Source organism: Homarus americanus, unplaced genomic scaffold, assembly GCF_018991925.1.
Source record: "Homarus americanus isolate GMGI-L3 unplaced genomic scaffold, GMGI_Hamer_2.0 scaffold52687, whole genome shotgun sequence".
NCBI classification, from domain to species: domain Eukaryota; kingdom Metazoa; phylum Arthropoda; class Malacostraca; order Decapoda; family Nephropidae; genus Homarus; species Homarus americanus.
Genome location: NW_024734362.1, coordinates 479,121 through 499,046, shown reverse-complemented (window position 1 = coordinate 499,046; position 19,926 = coordinate 479,121). Strand labels below are relative to the sequence as shown.

At 37.1% G+C, this 19,926-nt stretch overlaps 1 protein-coding gene across 1 annotated transcript; it reads right to left on the bottom strand.

Moving 5' to 3' along the window:
- Window positions 1-3,840: 3,840 nt before the first annotated feature.
- Window positions 3,841-19,110, bottom strand: LOC121870225 (protein NEDD1-like). The gene is made up of 13 exons (XM_042372001.1): window positions 19,031-19,110; window positions 17,988-18,089; window positions 17,170-17,300; window positions 16,768-16,887; window positions 15,917-16,057; window positions 14,497-14,726; window positions 13,732-13,930; window positions 12,648-12,727; window positions 11,216-11,342; window positions 8,459-8,627; window positions 7,291-7,968; window positions 5,945-6,099; window positions 3,841-4,654 (listed from the first exon to the last, which is right to left on the bottom strand). The coding sequence occupies exons 1-13, from the start codon at window positions 19,107-19,109 to the stop codon at window positions 4,550-4,552; spliced, it is 2,316 nt and encodes a 771-aa protein (XP_042227935.1). The 5' UTR covers window position 19,110; the 3' UTR covers window positions 3,841-4,549.
- Between the last annotated feature and the right edge of the window lie 816 nt (window positions 19,111-19,926).

Genomic DNA, 19,926 nt, shown 5'->3' with positions numbered 1-19,926 from the left:
TCTTTTTATGTTAGTGCACCGTTATACCTCGGTGTTAGAAATGTTGGTGAATTTATAGTAATACACCGGTCTTTTTTCTCTTGCTGCTTTTAATATGTATTTCGTAATGTTTGGACAAGTCTAAGACATTTTTCTTCTATGATATTTCCTCCGGGAATTAAAGATAACCGAGATATTAATTTGTCAATATTATTAGATTTGCTCAGTCACGTGTCGCTCCTTACCTTCGTCTTCACTTCTTAAGCGTCTACAGCGCATGTGTTGGGGTGGTGTGGGAGTTTCTTATCGGCTATAGCGAGAGGAGACTTATTATTGGGCAAGTTTTTTATCTTGGCCAATGAACAATGCGTGGGTGCGGAGATTTGAATTTTCAGTACCAGATATGGCTGAACAGGTGGAAGAGCTGTGCCGACATAGTCAAAAAGATTAGTTTACGTCAATTACCGAGTTTCATCAGAAAAATAGCGAGGCAATTTTTTTTTATACAGTAAAAAACACGGTGTATTAGCGAACAACGTTACTTGTCCAAGATGTGGGGGGCATGAACAAAGGGAGGTTTGATTTGGTTAGGTTAGGTTGGTTGTTTGGTATTTTATTATGCAATTTACTCAAAAAAATTCAACTTTTTCTGTAAAGATTGTTGGGGGCGGGGGGTCTAAAAAAATTTATTTCCGGCGGAAATAAATATCAAATTCATTCGAAACTCATCAAATACCATAGGAAAAACATATTTCTAATATCAAAAGAAAGACTGGTGTCAGATGTAAACAAATCATGGCGACACTTGTGACTGAGGAAATCTAATAATATTGACAAATTAATATCTCGGCTATCATTAATTTCCGGCGGAAATTAATGTTCAGGATGAAAAAAATCATAAATATTACCGGTATATTAAAAAACATTTTCCTTGTACCGTACATTAGTCGCCAGAATAATTAGGTTCGAGAGATTTCCGTGTATTGATACAAATTTTTCTGGGTACCGGGGAAAGGTTCCCGAGTCTAAACTACGCATATCGCAGACACAGAGCTGTATTTATTTATTCAAACACAATTGTACATGTACTGCAATATATTGAAAATAAATAAAATATACTACTGTATACTGTACTCATCAGCAGATGCTGACATCATGAGTGTGTGATGCAGGCAGGCAAAATGGTGATATGATGATACAGGATGGCCTGCCTTTGTCCTGTACCATCTCCTGTAGCAGGTGTTACAGGTCACTCTCCTCTCCCTCCTTGAAGGAGGGATTGTACATACACTGTACACACACCCTCTACACACTAGCCTACAGTAGGCATACACTGTCCACTCTGCTAGGTACAGTGCTGTACAGATGGTACTTTTATACTTAATGAATGTACAGTACATGTAACTAATCACTTAACGTCTTAATACTGCTTTAACAGTAATCTTGGCTGATTATATGCGGGTACAGTTCTGCACAACACATCGTATGCAAATTCAGCAATGAGCGAGCAAACAAGCTTGTACAATGGCATTAAACGATGAAATAAATCCACGGCCACATGAACGCTTTTATGAGCAATTTCTGAACTAAATTTGTCATTTTAAATTTTAATACCAATATCAACAACTCATTACAGGTGACGAAGGTGCTGGGTCGCACAGGCTCCCAAGGTCAGTGTACCCAGGTTCGTGTTGAGTTCCTGGATGAATCTCACCGCTCCATCATCCGCAACGTGAAGGGTCCAGTGCGTGAAGGGGATATCCTTACACTGCTGGAATCTGAGCGTGAGGCCAGAAGATTGAGGTGATCATGTCCAAATTATCCTCTTCAACTATCAGGTGAGTTTTAAGTCATACTATACTATAGAACTTAACTTACTTTACTCTGCAGAATTAAGTTTCAAGTTTGACTGGGCATTTTTAATTTAAATTTTCCTCAATTTCCTTAGGCGATATACAGGTATACTGCCACAAAACTTGCTCAAGCTAGAAACAATAGTATAGTCTCTAACCAGCTCTTCTATTGGTGTTTATAGTGATCATGGTGTTAATCCAAGAAGACTTGCTTTAATGATATGTTCATTATAAATAGTTATTAGTTTTGTTAATTTTCATACTACAGTACTGTATATGGACATTTTTCTTTTTTCAGGTGACCTGACACGATGTTTTTCCTAAAACGCAAAAAAATAAAGTGCTAAGGAAATAATTGTTTTTTTTTAACCACATTAAAAAGTAATGAGGACAGGCTTCATCTTAACTGGCTTTGTTTTGATTGTGCAGAAACCTGCCAAATAAGCTTGGATATGGTTGAATTAACCAGAATTTCATTGTCCTTTAACACCTTCCACCATACTATTTAGATCTCTGTCTCTGGAGGGAATGTGCTTTCTGAAATATACACTGCATTTAAAACTCCCAGTAAACATGTCAGGAGTAGCACAGTTGCCACTAAACATCAGCCTTGAAAGCAGGGATGTGGAGGTAGATTTGTTCTGGTACCATATCATGGTCCAAGTTGCTGTGGACACCAGATGTATAGATGGATCCAGAGATCCACCTGTTGCTGGTACACAGTATTGCCCCATCCCTGCTTGAAAGACCCCCTCTATCATTCACTCATTTGTGCTTTGATGGTATTGTGAGAAGGTTGTAAGTTATGGCATGAAGGAGCTGTAACCCCATAAAAACCACATTAAACTTTGTACTGGTATCCCCCTGTTTATGATGGGGTTACGTTCCCCAAAAAACAATCGCAGGTTGAAATATCGTCAATCAGAATCATTATAATATGGAGTTCAATGGGATATGTTCTCAGCCAGTCTTATACCCACATGTATCACCCCAAATGAAATTCCTACAATACTACTGTACCTACAACATAAATTAAACAACACTCACCACATCATTAAGAACAAGCCTGGTTGTAATTACATGTTCCCTTTGAAGTTCAGGGGACTCTTTTAGGTGGAGTGTTCGGACTCCCACACAGCTTCACAATAACAGCCAACATTGGTCGCAACAATGCTGTACAGGCAAAGCAGTTCACAGTCACTAAAACCAGTAAAAATCAGAGAAAATAAAAGTAACATCGATATTATACTGAACAATAATCATCGAGCTACACAACCACCACGGAACAAAGCTTGGGACTGTGGTGCACCGGGTGGGCATGCAGGTAGACCGCAGCTGACAAGTGCACTGAAAGATGTCTTCCATATTCCACATTACCGGACGATGATCATCATTCGTGCAAAAAATTTTTTTATTGTAAATATGGAGTGGTCTTAATACATTACCATCATTCATACGAAATATCATAGATAAGGAGACCATAAATTGGGAGATACCTGTACTCATGGGTGGTGAGTGTTAAGTGAAGAGTACCAGGTAACTGGCAACTGTTAAGCCCTGGTTGTGATGACAAACGATGTGGTTTTTGTGATGCAAGGTGGATGGTGAGCAGGCTGTGGCATCATAGGTGTGTGTGATAGCAAGTTGATTTGAGGCTCCACCAGCCTTGTGTCTTACTCAAGTGTACCAACCATCAACTTTTCATTTAGTATGATTTTTGGTGCACAGCTTTAAATTCATGACACCCAATGCAAATTGTCTTAAGATGACGGTAGTTTGATTTGGTAAATCGGCTAGACAATGATAGCAGTTAAAGCAATAAAGAAATTAAAATAATCTTTTCCTGAAAGTGAGATCAAGAGAATGACTACTGTTGATGAATGATTTGAGTTGCATGGTAGAGTACCAGGTCAGTCCCAGAGTACTGTGGGTCAGACTGAGTTGTATGAGACAATGGGTTATGATGTACTGTATGTGCATTAGGGAGTGAAAGTAAAAAAAATTGGAGTCATTTCACTGAAAATTTTATTACAGGAAAGTTTGATGTAGACAGGTTTAAATATATGTGAGTGGTTGAAATGTCAGGAATGAATGGAAATGTGGACTGGTCAAATTGGAGGCTGAGAGAGGCTTTCCAAAAGGGAATAATGTACAGTGTCTAGTTCAAAATTTAAGTACAATAGGAAGCATAACAATGGAGTAGATAACATTGTTAGACTTGATCACGGAGGGGACAGATTAAAATATGAGATGAGGTAAGTGAAAGGGGCAGCTCAGGAAGTATGTTATCAGTATTTGGTAGAAGCAAGAATAATAGTAAATGGAAAGTTGAGGAAAATAATAAAAATAAAGAAGCACGATAAATGGAAGCAGTATATACATTTGAGTGATCTGATGCCTCCTGTTACTATGGCTGAAGGTCTTACTCTGATCTGGCACCATTTTATGAAATGCTCTTTAATTGAACACATTTATTTATAGGAATATACAAAATAAAGCTATATTACACTGAAAAATGTGAAGAGGCCATTTCATCATACTGATCCATAGTGTACAGTACCAAAGATTTTGATTTGGTCTTTTACAACTGCCCAGGATCTCAGTGTACAGTTAATAGGCTTTAAAACTATCAATGGCCTCTTTACATTAACCAAACCATACCATACAGTACAATAAACAATTTCCAAATAAGCAGTAAAGACGTCAGAATAAGTTGCTCAGTATTTTGCTTTGAGACGAGAATTTTCTTGGCGTAGCCGTTCGTTCTCCACGAGCAAGTCCTCATTTAAAGAATACTGGCGGTGAAGTCGTTCCATCATCTCCTGTAACAGCATGAAGTTTTGTGGATTAGTGACCAATTTACATGTATTGGTGTACTTTATTTAATTAATTATATATTTTTTTAATTCAAGTTGAATGTACAGTACAGTAAATATGTATTAGACCCAGTCCTCGTTTAACGTTGTTTCGTTACAACTTTGCTACTCTTTAGATACCCATGATTTAGACAACGTTGTTTTATGACCCAACCAATTTGTTATAACGTTGCCACCCAACACGGGCTACTTTGTATGGAGCGCCACCCTCTCTCATCTTTCATCTTGGCGCGCTATGCTCTCGCGGAGCATCCCTAAGCGTTTTTTCCCAGTCACAACGTAAGTGCGTGCTTAAGTGTTCTTGCTATAAATTCTGTACTGTAACCATTCAAAATGGCTCCCAAGTGCCCATCAAGTGTTAAGAAGCAACGCAAGACCATTAGCCTTGCTAAGAAAATGGAGGTTTTAAACCGTTTTGAGAAAGGTGAACGTGCTTTGGACATTGGTGTAATGTATTTTATGGGTCAAAGGGAGGCTGGGGAATGTAACTAGTGTATTTTTATCTAATACTTATGGGGAAATTTTATTATGTTAATGTTGTGGTTTACAGGAGCGTAACCACGACGTTAAGCGAGGACTGGGTGCAAATGTGTAACACTTCCCCACCATAACGGAGAAGCATTACTTTGGGTCTTGAAATTTTTGGATGTTGAAGGTAGATACTAGTGGCTGAGCTTTGTCTGGCTCATGTAGTTTAGAGTAATGCAAAGGAATTATTTTATGATAATGTTTGTGATTCGTTTTTTTGCAAAATCCAAATCTGGTGTATTTGAGTGATGGAAAAATATTGAAGTTGGGTGTGACTTTGGCATTTACTTCTACAGTATGTCTTGTGTAAAGGTCATGTGTGAGTCTTAAGATTTTTGACTAGTGTTCTAAAATGTGGTATGCAGGTAAACTTCAGACATGTCTATCTGCAGTGAAGAATATTGTGGTAGATATAGACAATGATGCTGAGTTAATTAACCATTTTTTTATAGTTTGGTGCACTGTTGTGTTCATAATTTTGCTGAGGAACTTAGGGTATGTCTATTGTTGCACTAAGGTAAAGCTGCATTATAAGAGAACTTGGGAGAGGTGTTGGTTGATCCTGGAGTGTGCCCATAGTAGAGAAAGAGGTCAGTATGGAGACTTATTTTAGGGATTTATGTGGTTTTAGGATGTGTAGAATGATAGTTTTCCTCCACTTTGCTGGCACAGTATTTGGTTATATCCTTTACTGATGTTAAACATTACCTGCTGCTCAAGAAACTTCTTGGTCATCACATACTGCAGGTGCATCAGACGACGATTCACATCATCCTGGAACTCTTCCATAACTTCTGCCATGCAACTGCGTATCAACTCTACTTGCAACTGAGGTACTCCATTGTCACATGGTTTTACTCTGTCTGAGGAAAAAATATTTGATTATAATAGTGCTACCATGTATTATATCTTCCCTACAATTTCTTGCAAAGGGGTGGCCACATGAGAGGAGCCTTCAGGGTACCCTACACATCTCCTTTGTCCTCTCTCTTACTCTTATCCCATGTGAATTGTTCCATCTTTCCCACAATACATGCAGACTCCCACTAACACACACACATTACTCCTGTACACCCCCGTCTTCTCTGCCATTCCAAACATCACTTCCATCCTGGTAACCTGTCATAACCCCAGATGCAGTCTTCACCTATTTCGTATCTCTAGCTTGAATTTTAGAGCATTCTTATCCCTACAATTCCACTTTTCACAACTATAAATTAACCCCTTCACTACTGACACAGCATTTTTATTTTGGCTAATGACACTATTTTATTCAACACAGAGGGGATCCCAGACACAAGTGGTTAAAAAAAAAAAAATTCTAGTGAACCTGAGAATGTCTTTTCAAGGATCGACCAGTATAATCCTGTGGTCTTTCTGCTTTGAATTAGTATCATCCTTATCACTTGGAGTTCCTTTAACTTACCTGATGGATCCAGGTAAATGTTGGGAAGGTAACTCTACAACAGCTAAGATTACACTAACTATACAGTACAGTACATCTGCCTGATGTACATTTAAGCCATCTACAAGTTAGATAAAATGACCCTTTCAGTTGATAAATATAATGAATAACTCATAAGTTCTATTTAATTTTTTTTTTTTTTTTTTTTTTTACTTGGCGTTTACCCACCGAGTCTCTCCTAATATTCCTCTACAGTGCACTTTGTAAGATGAGGTGGGTGGGTAGGTCAAGTGATGCATAGTACCATGGGTGTGACAGGTCATGCACTAACTGGTAAATAATAGGCTGAACACTGACATCATACACACATCCTTTGTTCCCCAATTACACAATCACTTAAGAACTTTTACTCCCTATATCCCAAATTAATAACATAAATTACGAGAGAAAACAGGGTGATGTCTCTTTTTTTCTCAAGTTGATTGTTGTTCAATGGAAATGGTAGACCTACAACCTACTGTACAGTATATATTTTCAAGCTTACAAATTCCTAAAAAACAAAATTGCTTATGCCTCATTAAGGTTTTATGAATAGTAGTTTTATATGTAGTTATTTAATAAGAGCAAATAAAATTCCACATTACTTTACCTGATAAGTTTGCTGCTGGTAATGAATGACAGCTTTCGTCAGTAGACTTCACTTCACCTACACCTTCTGGCACTAGATCACTAGCTTGTACGGACCTCAATAATTGTCTCTTTTTGGGCGGTGATGTTCTTGTATACGACACTTTGCTGGATGTAACAGTTAGTGGTGTAGTTCTTGAGGTACTCAAGTCACTTGTTAATGTTCCACTCACCCCAGGAAAACTTGTGGGGATTTTATCAGGACTTGCCATACACTTATTAGTGAGTTCATTATCTGTTTTTAAATTGTTAACTGAAGACTCACTCATTTTAAAGTCATCAAAATTATTTGTCTCTGGTTTAGACATAACTGATGTTTTGTGTGCAGCCTTTCCAAGTTTTTTACAAGGTGTTTGACTCGCATATGAAGCAGCATTTACTTCAGAGTCAGTAACTTCATGCAATGGAGATGGAGCCTCATCTTTTTTGGATTTCACAACAGGAATCTGTTTATAATCTGGAATGCCCTCCTCCATCTCCACATCATCACTCTCCCCCAAGGCACCAGTGGGTTCCATATTCTCTTTATTTTGAGCAATACAAGAGCCAGTTTCCTCAGAAATTTTTTTTATCTGAGGTATGTTGGACTTCTGATTCAATAAGCTGGGAGCACCATCTGTATAAGGTGACAACAAGTCATCTGGAAAGAAAAGTGTTTACAGTTGCATCTTGTGTCCAACTATGATTGAACATGCATGTGATGGCAGCCAACAAGAAAAATCAACATGGTCAATATAAACATTAAAGAGAGATTCAGTGACTTTTTCTCTCAATAAATTAAAGGATAATACTGTACAGTATTTATTCAAGTGTAAATCTAAGGAAAAAATTTACATTCAACAAAATATGTGCCACAAAAGGAAATTGCTTCTGGCAACAGTGGAATTCCAGCTGATTGTATCATTTGTGTGTGATGTCACAACTGTATCTTGTCATTTTAGAAATATCTGTCCAAACCATAACAGTATACAGTATCATATTGACTGATTTCCACCAGTGAAACATCAATTTGTGAACAGTGAAGTGAAGGACCATTTTGATGCAATACATAAACTCTATACAGCAGGTCTTAATTGTTGACTTACCTAAAGAGATTCTAGTTTATTATATAACTGTCACTCTTCACGCACCTATATCAATGTTATGGGTCGGCAACTTGTGAGTCAACGGTGAGAAGCTTCTTTTCCCGTCAGTAGATCTTATTGGCGAGAACACATCGTGGATGCCTAATGACTCTGTTGAGCTACAGCCATAGACATTAAACTTTGGTGGATTCTTTAAAATCTCTTCCATGTTTACCTGTTAGAATAAGAGACACATACCATGATACTTTCTTCAAAAGCCATTGGTTTTATTTATATTTGCTTTTACTATCTGCCAGGGTTGTAAATAAGAGCTGATTGATATGTTAAGTAAAATTTATATTGGATCATATGTTTCATTTCTAACCACAAAACTAAATTAAAATTCAAAGCATTAACTTCACACTGATCAAAGGAGCTGACTTCATTCTCAAAAATGTTAAATTCCAGGAGTTATTCAAGGACTTTGTTCCTTTGAAACTCATACCATAATATTGACCTGGATAAACCAAGGTTATGATCTTTTGTGAAATTCTGACAACTCTTATCAATACAGCTAGAGAAATGAAAGAATGAGGAGCCACTAAGGTAAAAGATGTATGTAGAGTGTAATGCTGGTTAGAAAGATGTGACAGTATGGTTGATGGCTTGAGAGTAAGAAAACCAAGAAAGATTAACACACTAAATAGATGAATTAGCGAGGAAGAGTGGTACAGTAATATCTCCGTTAGCTGGAATCCCTCAAACCCGCAACTCCGATAGCTGGAATTGAAATTTTCTCAGAAAATTGTTCCCAAACCCTGATTTTTCCAGATAGCCGGAAAATTCTGGGGATGGGGGAGTTTTTTCCGGGTTTGAGAGATGAAAATAAGGCGTATTTTCTGGAAATTCTGGGGATGAGGGATATTTTTCCGGGTTCGAGAGATGATGTAATGGGCAATTTCTGGAACTCCCGAGAAAATTTTTCTGTTACAGTAGAACGTCAATTTAACGCGAATCGATTTAAGAATATTGAATTAAAGCGACACCCACAATTAAGGACAATGTTTCAATTTAAAGCGAATCTTTCCTATTTTGCGCGAGTTAATCTGGCGCAGCATATTTAAAATTTTGCGCCTAATGTTTTTCTGGGCACGCTATACTGTCCTAAGGGCAAAGGTGTACTGTACATGTACTCAATATAATGTACTAAATGATTACTAAATTTTTTGTCTAGTGCAAACTATAGCATGTTTATATTCAAATTAATCACTATCTTATAAGAATTCCAGCAATGTAAATTATATTCTCCCTGGTCACTTCTGTGACATTTTATAAGCAAAAAAACATAAACTCAAGCTAAAGGACATAAATAAACAAATAAATACTTCACTAGACCTTTGGCGCCAACTGTCAAACATGTCACTGTCCCCCCCCATCTTCCCAGCCAGTAAATAGACCATTTTGCATCCCTTAATTTTAGCTATGTTGATTTATGAGTGTTTGTTTTAACACAATACTACAAAAAACAATGTTTTGTTTATTCTAGGAGAAGGGCTGAGGTGCATCTGGGTAAACTCAAAGTCTTTTTAGTATTTTGTGTTTCTCTCAAGTACCAAACTAAGCTATTCCATTGAAACAACACTTCGATTTAGCGCAAATTCTGTTTAAAGCGTCCTTTCTTGGACCGTATCTCGCGTTAAATCGACGTTCTACTGTACCCGGAAAATTCTAGGGATGAGGTATTTTTTTTTCTGGCTTTGAGAGTCGCCGTCTCGTTACCCTGAAATCTCTCATTCCCGGAAGTGCTCTGTACCAATTGTTCTGGCTAACTGAGATATCACTGTATCTCATATGTATGCAAGTTGTGGATATGAGCAAGTATATTAGCATATTTCTAATTGTTATTCCAACTCTTTCCGGGCATTTTTTATTGTGGTCTGGCTCCACTCTCCCTATTGCTCCCCCTTCTTTGCTTTTACATACTCGTTGACCCAAACTACAAATAAATGAAAGTGGGTTCAATAGGTATGAGTGCTCTTTAGAGAAAGTGTAGATACAGCACACTGTATACTAGCCATTTGCTAAGTAGGAAAGCAGTACGCCTGGTTTGGCACTTGAACACCTTCACTTTCCAACTTGCCAACTCTGTACCCACTTATCTGCAGCACCCCACAAAAAAATCAGGTGAGGACTAAAGATTATGGAAAGGCAGAATGAGACACACTACTAAGGTGGGATATAAATTTACATTAATGGTTGCCCCTCGTGTAATGAGGATGGCCGGTCCTAGTGCCACCTAGTTGTGAATTTGTTTAAGGTGTAGAAGCTGTCACCAACACAACAACCACACCTTAAGTTAACGAGCTGCATGAACCCAGTGTCAAGGAAAAGTCCGAGAAGAGCGGACAACTCGCCAACTGCATTGGCTAACCATTACCCCGGAACACGATCCAAGTCCCCAATTACATTATGATCCACAAGAAATGGGTTACCGGTAATTTCTGTGATGTTGCTGTTCCTATAATTATTAAAAGATGAGGTCAACACTACTGTAGTACTCAAGATTCCAACGGTTCATATCTTTATATACAGTGATGGATCTAGATCAGATCCTTCAAGATATGACTCCCTGGAATCCCTGTTATGAGGATAGTCCAAAAACATCAAAATTTCAAGAGCCAAGTCAGGCACATTACCAACTGTTCTTACCTTGATCTGCAGTGATAAATCTAAAGCATGATTTTGCAACTGTCCTTATAAATGAGAATATGTGCACAAAATATTCAGCAAACAATACATCAGTCAAATAGTTAGCTACTGTACCTCTGCTGTGGGATCTGTGGACCTTATAGGAGAGAAAACATCTAGTAAATGTGAATTTTCTGTAGGAGGCGTATAATTCAATGGCTTTAGACTTGGGGGCCTTTCATCAGATGTACCTGAGCAGGACCTAGTGAGTGAGAGAAGGAACAATTACAAATTCAATGCTACAGTACTTAGATTTCTTGTAAGCTGATGTAAGATTTTATTTTGTGTAACTGGCTAACTTATCGGTACAGTTCTACAAACCACTTCTACACCAGATCCAGTGTACTTAATGTTCAGTACTTATCCACAATAATATCTCCAACACACACACACATAGTTCTCCCAGCCCAAAAATACTCTTCTGCCAGCCTGTCTTTTCAACTTTTACCATACAAGAGTACATTTTGACCGAATCACAAACTCTGGTTTTAATGGTTCAGAGTGACAGGAGTTGAGAAGGATGGGATGGGAAAATCAGAAAGAAATTGAAGGAAAATGTGTTGTACGGTTTTGAGACTCCAACAACCTCTATGGAATGGAGACAATAGCTATGATGGAGCAATAGCAGCATAGACTAGTGCAGGGGTGTATAGTCACACACACATAAAGAAAGGTTCAACTGATTATAAATTGACTGAGATATACCTATTAAGAGGTCTGGGCAGGTACCAGACTATGAATATCATAAAAGGTTAGATAACTTTGCCAGATGCAATTTGAGCACATAAAGCCCCAGAAAAGCCACCAAAAGCTCATATCTAATTCATCAGATTCTTTATCTTTCTTAAAGGGGCACAACCCAAGTCTCTTAAATGTGAGAATTATCAAAATTAAACCTGCCTGTGAGTGTAAGTGGGAACCATCCTACAGATTAAAAAGAATTGGCCAGCATTTAAAGCTAGACACAAAAACACTGCACACATGGACTTACCTGCTACTGATAGTACAGATTGCTACAGGGCAAAACATTGCTGGTATTAATGTATTTTGTTAATTATTAAGACAAAAGCTATGGGTAAATATATTCTGGGTACTGTCTAGCTACACTTCTACCAAACTACTGTAATATTTTTAGCACATTATTTTGCTAACAATTAAACTACATTGTCTGTTTCTTTGTTTTTCACTATGAACACATATTTTTGAAGATAAAGAGGCCTCAGTACCAGCCCTAACAATACCATCTGTCTCTAGCTATATATATCAGGCTGGTTGATGAAGAGGGGCCACACTAGACATATTATAGCACCAGCTCTGAGACTGACCTTATATCTAGATGTAAAGAAACAAGGTGTGCATGAGTCTCTGTGTACAGCTAACACATGGGAGGCTGACAGTGACACCTTACGGCAGTTATTAGTCTCATCCACCATGTCACGGCTTCCCAGGAAAGGTGAGCTTATCCAACCGGGTAATATTCTTTATTCATACTTTGATTTTTACTTACTTGGATGGTTGGGTCACTCCAAGGCTTACTTCAAGGCTCTGTTTCACATTCTTCATGTGACTGCCCGCACTGTTCTCAGACTGTAACATCAATAAATATCATTAAGGATTGGATAATACAAATAATAAATGGACATTTGATTCTTAATATTATTTTTTTCCCAATTTTCATCTTTATGTTTCCCCTAAAGTTGTGTAATTTGCCAGAATCACTTCTCTACAACCCTGTGCTTATTGGTTGTTGTGTTTTACAGCCATTTTTTACCTTAAATGTTAAACAACTTGTGGAATAAAATTACAGTCGAGCACACTGAACCTACGCTACTTTGATATTGTTGGAGCTCTGGGTTGATTTAACTAGCCTGAAGTATGGAATTATTCCAACACTGAAATTACCTCACAGTACCATCATCACACTGTTGTATATTTTGATAGGGTATTGGTGTGAGTGAGTTATATACAGTACTGTAGTGAACTATCATGGTGTGGAGTCAAGGAAGAATCTCACGGGTCAGTTACCTCAGCTCTTGGCCATCGTATGGGATTTTACTTTTCATTGTATTGATATTTCTTTCATATCTTAAGAAAAAATATGATAGAACTCAACTTAAAGATAAAAAGTTACTCATAATGTGATGCTGATTACAGAATGTCTTACTATATGGTCACTTGTTGAAATAATCTAATGCTGTACTGATTTAAACAACTCACAGATGCATGTACAACTTCAAAAAGAATTAGTGATACAATATCTCTATTTAAGGGAGTATAAGGAGAGGAAAGTTCATACTATATATTGAGGGCCTGTTAGATGTGGAACTTCTATATAATGAACTAAATAGAGAAGAAAGTTTGTTATATTGAGGGTCTGTTATATTTAAAAGTCCATCGAATGGATTACCGTATATAGAGAAAAATCCATTATATGGAGGTTTCACTGTAATTCCTTTGCTTAAGTGTAGTCATGTTAAATACATTATATACCAATATCCATATAAAATATATACCCATTATTTATATACATCAAAATGAGATTGTAAATAATTATGGAATTTAAAACGGTTAGTAAAGTACCTACAACATACCCTAGATCGAGAGGGAGGCTGAAGAAGCACATTTGTTACAGCTGTATTATATGCTGGAATCTCGGCCACTGGTGGGTGGAGCATACGGAGATCATGTATAAACACCTGCCCGGTCATAGTACCAAGAGCCACCTGCTGGCCGCCAGCTAAAAAGGTTGCACTGGTGAGGGGGGCTGAGCATCGGCGAGTTATTAATGGCCTGAAAATATTATATAGTCAAAACTTTATATAATGGAGTACAGTACAGTACTGTATATGTGAGAGGCTAGTCCGTTAAATCAAAGGTCCGTTAAATATGAAACTTCCTTCTAATGGACTACAGTAGTACAGTATATTATGAGAGACCTATACATGTAGCAGTTTAAATAGCTAATACTGTACAATAGTTTGTTTAAATTACTTCATGTTTTAAGTGCCACAGGAACTTAGTTATGAAAAGGACCTTTTTTGCTTGTTTCAGAGTACAGTATCTTCAACATGGACAAAAAAATCAAATAAAGCAGATATATCAAACAAAGTTCATTTATATATAAAAATTCTGATTATAAAAAAAAAAAAAAAAAAGAATGCTTGAAGCAGAGTGTAAATATTACTCTACCTAAAATCAAAGAGGTTTTGCTGATGGTACTTGCAACAAAAAATCACCCCTTAGTATACAGTGACAATGGTAAAATATGATGTTAGGCTGTATAAAATATTTTCAAACATAAACAAATGAAATCAGTGAATATTATGCCACAATGGTACCTATGTAGAGTCACTTACTGTTTTGTTTGAATGTTATAACAAGCAAATTGTTTGTCATATCCGGCAGACACCATCAACAGCTCATTGACGGGGGAGAATAATATGGCAGAGACCGGAGAACTGTGAGCTGTGGGGAAGGAATGAACGATCTTGTTGACATGAGAATCAAACAAAGCGATGGATCCTCTGTCAGAACAACACCCTAACAAGGGCTTCTTCACACTGCTGTAAGTCAAATCAGTCACTACCTGTAAAGGATTATAATGAATGTAAATGACAGGATTCACAAGTTTTAGGATAGCTACTGTACATTTCTATCTATACAGTAAGTCTTCACATAACGTCGGCCCGTTTAACGTTGTTTCGGTACTACAGCGCTAATCTTCAGATACCAAAAATTCATTTAACGTCCCAATGACTCGGTACAAAATCGATTTGCGTCGTCACACACTACTTTTTACTGCGCATCACCCTCTCTCGTCTGGCCGAGCTACGCTCTCTTGGCTCGGCAGTCTCAGTGACTCACCGCCCTCCTCCTCTGCCTAACTACCCACCACACACTCGCTCTACTACCTCCGCCCATCGGTGAGTACCAATACAAACTTAGTAGTATACTGTATGTATGCACTATTTTCTATAGAAATGGCAAAGATTTTCTGTATATGTAATGTATTTCATGGGGCAAAGGGAGGCTCAGGAACATAACTCCTGTATTTGATCTACAAGTATTTCTTATGGGGAAAATTGATCCACTTAACGTTGTTTCGTATAACGTCGCATTTTTAGGAACGTAACCCTGATGTTAAGCGAAGACTTACTGTATCTATGTTCAGGCACAAATTGTATGATCAAACAAAACCTTTATGTTTCTTCAGTTCAAACAGATATACAGTATTATCTCCGTTAGCTGGAATCCCTCAAACCCAGAACTCTCCGATAGCTGGAATTGAAATTTTCTCGGAAAATTGTTCTCAAAGCCAGAATTTTCCGGCAAATTCCGGCTTTGGGAACGATTTTCAGAGGGGCACATTTTCCGGAAAAAACCGGGGATGGGGGAGTTTTTTCCGGGTTTGAGAGATGATGTAATGGGCAATTTCTGGAACTTCCGAGAACATTTTTCTATTACCGGAAAATTCCGGGATGTGGGATATTTTTCCGGGTTCGAGAGATGATATAATGGTCAATTTCTGGAACTTCTGAGAAAATTTTTCCATTACCCGGAAAATTCCGGGGATGAGGGACCCTTTTCTGGCTTTGAGAGAGTCGCCTCGTTACCCGGAATTCTCTCATTCCCGGAAGTGCTCTGCACAAATTGTTCCGGCTAACGGAGATATCACTGTACTGTACTGTACTGTAAAAATTATCTTTATCAATAGGTGTTAGGTGTGTAACAGAAGAATGGTGTTAAGTGTGTATAGAACAATTACTGTATACATACCTCATCATCAAATATCTTAAAAGGTCCGGCTATGGAGTTATTAACAACAGAAAGCAAATAGATTGATCCTTTCTCTGTAGCTGCCGTTATGTGAGAGTCATTGTGACTGAAGCTGATTCGTGCTATGGTGCCATCTGTAACCTGCAAATATGGACAAATATATATACAAGGAGTTAATGTGGTGTAAAACATAAAATCATGGTTCTTAGAAAAACATGAAAAACAATTAAAAAACTAAAAACAAAGTATGAAATCCCATTTTATGGTTGACAAGAAGGGACAACCAAGGAGCAAGATATTACCACCAGAACATTCAATGGAAGAGTTTACCTTGGTGAAGGCAGCGTGGAGGCAGACACTCACCAACCAGTTTAGTACAATTACCAGTACCATACTTCATTAATGGCCACTATTTATCCAAACAAGTGTTATGAAACAACCCCACTCTCATGGTAAACTCAAAATTAAGTGAGTTAGAAAAATCCTCTGAATGGACTCTCGAGATGTTACAAGCTTCTTTCCTTACATTTTTCTGCAAAAAAGAAAGTCCACCTCGGCAAGAATGAAGGATTCCAGGTCACCTCTCATCCTTTTATCCAATAAAGTGGAATGTCATACTTAAATCCTTTGTTTTATCATCTATAGTCCATTTGACACGTGACTGAAAATATTCCACAGAGTTTAGCAATAAGCAGGACAACTAAACAGTGAATACCAGCTCACTATACCTGTGTTTTCTCCATCCAGAATATGGGAGAAGGCATGTCTTAAAAGCAGGTGGTGACAGTACTAAAAATACACACAGTAAATTTAAAACCCACTAAATGATTTCCTTTGTATTTCAGACTTACTGAAAAGACTTTCTTCTGCATCTGTGACTTTACATTCCAGATAGTGACAGCACCATTTCTGTTCCCAATGCCTAGGTAATGAGGGGAGCGGCTGGCAAATTTGACGCAACTTGGTGTTTTCTGGAAAGAGATACTTCACATGAATACAGAAGGAGCGAGAGATACATTGTTAACATTTCAACACCAAAGAATTTATTATAAAACTACTATACAGTATATAAGATTAAAAATGGGAAAAAATATATCCTTAACATAGACTAATATATTATGGTACTATTATTTCAGTAGTATTGTTGCAATGGTATTATATAAAAAGAAAAAAGAAAATGTACAACTCAATAAGGACTCTACATAGATTGTATCCAAAGCATGTTAAGTCCTTTAACACACACATACACTTACAATTCCATTCACAGCTCCTATATTTGCAGCTGATTTGGCATTAACAGCTGTCAGAGAAATCTTGTCTCCTGTTTTTCCTAAGCTTGCCAGGCACTGGCCATCCTGATTCCATGTCAGTCCCTGTATACGACCTGGAAAATCAGAGCAAAAATACTTTAACAATTTTAGTTTAGTTTTATTAATCTTTTCATTATTATAATAAAATGTAACATTTTGAAACTTACTCCTTCCATGTTCACTTCATTAAGAGTTTGCCTCCAGGTACAGTACAGTATAATACAGGCAGGTCCTGCTGAACGAGTAACTAATCAACAAGAATTCAGTTCAACGAGCGTAGTGTTTTAGGGAATAATATTTCAATGAATGAGTTTGTATTTATGGTAAGTCAATATTAAAATTCCTAGTGAACTAACTTGCATTATAATTTGTGGAGTCAGTGGCCTGTCTGAGCCTAAAGAAGACAGCAGCACCATGCCGCTGTATTACTGCATGGTATCTATAGAGCTCTGGAGTTAATGTCATAAGTATGATTTCAGTGACTCTAGTTGATGCTAAAACAATATTGAACCTAATTGGGTTAGGTTTTAAGGTAAAATTCTTTGGGTTGGAATGCATCTAAATTTATATCATGGTGGTCCGGGTAATTTTTTTTTTGGGGGGGAGAACATCTCAGCTTTTAACATAGAGGGAAAATTGGCCCCACTGAACGAGAACTCACCACCCAATGAGCACTTATTCAGGAAGGCACATTGATTGTGAAGTGGGACCTTCCTGTATTGTAATAATGCTGTAAGAAGTTTTCCCTTACATGAACTTACCATTTTCTGAAGGAATTTCTTGCTGGAGGGAGTAGTCTTGTAGGTCCCAGAGTTTAATTGAACTTCCAGCCGTAGCAAGTAATGTGCTGCCCATTTTATTTTCTGAAAATAATTAATATCAACACTGAAACTTTAATCATGTATGAATGAAATAAATGCTCTGCTATCTAAAGAATTCTTAAGGTTGAATAACATGTACGAGTGAGCACATGTTTACTCCAACGATTATGTCTGCACCGAGTCCCATAATAGACATAGCTGTTTACATGTAATTAACCAAATTCAATTAATGGAGAAAAGTGTAAAATCAATTTATCTGGATGAGGAACTCTACACTGAGAGAGCTTCGGTCATACACTGCCTGAGTATATGAGTGGGCAAAAGAACAAGTGTGATAGCCATACCTGAGGTCCACTAAAGGAGCCACTGTTCAGGTGATGAAGTGTTTCACCCAATCAGTGATCCAAAATAATGCAGCTTGATGGCAATTAAATAAAACCCTCACCAAGTAGGTATCTTAAACAAAACCCTCACTAAGTTGGTAAAAACAGAATTTCATATAGGTTGAGAGACAGAAATGTCGATGAATCAAATCATAATTCTGTACAGTTAACCCCTTCACTTTAGAGACACCACTTTTAATATCTTATTTGACTAATGCCTGACAGATTTATTCAGCTCAGAGGGGAACACATAAACAAGTTATTAAACTAGACCCTGGCCACCCACCATAAGACATTTCATCAAAATAATGTAATGATATAATGTAATAATCTCCTATAGCCAATACATATTAGTATAAACTCAAACTAAGACATATTTATTACCATATTAAGGAAAATATGAAGTTTTATTATAATATAGAGAACAAGTCTTGGCTCGAGAACCTATCAACCTGTGGAGTCTGGTTAATTAATACCTACCTGGGTGAGTAATTAACATGAGGATAATTTTAGGATGATAGTTAAGTGATGTGAAGGTGTGTGGTGAGTTTGGTTAGTGAGTTATCAATGTATTAATGACAAGATAAAGGATAGACTCACTTGGCGGGTTTGAATGGCGGCCAGCTGACGGGTACTGGCTGTGACTCCTCTTAATTATGTTATATTTCTTATTACTCATGTATATTTACTTAATTTACTATTTTATATAATATATTATTGTTGTGTGAATTAAATTAAATCATCTGCGTTTTATCAGATTTATTCATAAGTAAAATTCGTCCTTCAGTAATTATAGAAAATTTTTATTTGTTTAAGATATATATTTTGAGTTATTTTATATATATTAGTAATGTAATTATATTTAGTAATTAATAAATGGAACAAATTAGGATTGGGTTGTTATGTTGTGTTAATGTCAAGAGGTTAAAGGTAAACAAACATTACCAGGCTCGGTGAGTTAATTTATTAGTTTTATCCTCCTATTGTCACCTTATTTTAATGTTATTTTATATTTTAGAAGTGAAAATAGATTGTGTACGTTGTTGTGAGATATTAAATGTATGTGTTAATAATTGCCATAGTGTTATCGTGTAGATCTGACCAGGTGATGAACTTGGTGGTTTAAATTATAAAAAGTAAACCACATTAAACAATCATTGTTCAGTAAAAAACTATGAACTTTAATGATTCCCCATATTTGGAAAGTAAAGAGTTGAAAGAAAGTCATCAGAGTTTGTTATATTTTGTCAGAGTTTTGGGTCAGTTTATAGTTTCAGCCAACCAGGGCTCTCTAGTTGATCAATGTGTTTACTGATGGTTTAGACAAGTTTAAGGCTTAAATATACCGGGGGATCTAGGGTCTGGAGTCCTCCCAGTTAAGAGGTTATGGTAAGTAGTTAAGAGGTTATGGTAAGTAGTTTTGGGTCATTTGCGAGGGAACCGCCATAGAAGATAAGTGTCTTAAAATTGTATACACCATCAGAAAAAACACATTG

Excerpts from the sequence above, each read along its gene's own strand:
- LOC121870225 (XM_042372001.1), bottom strand. The coding sequence starts at position 19,109 with ATGAGTAATAAGAAATATAACATAATTAAGAGGAGTCACAGCCAGTAC. Across the intron at positions 13,931-14,496 it reads TATAACATTCAAACAAAACA|GCCATTAATAACTCGCCGAT; the intron begins GTAAGTGACTCT and ends TAATATTTTCAG. Across the intron at positions 4,655-5,944 it reads AGAAGTTTCTTGAGCAGCAG|GAGATGATGGAACGACTTCA; the intron begins GTAATGTTTAAC and ends ATGCTGTTACAG.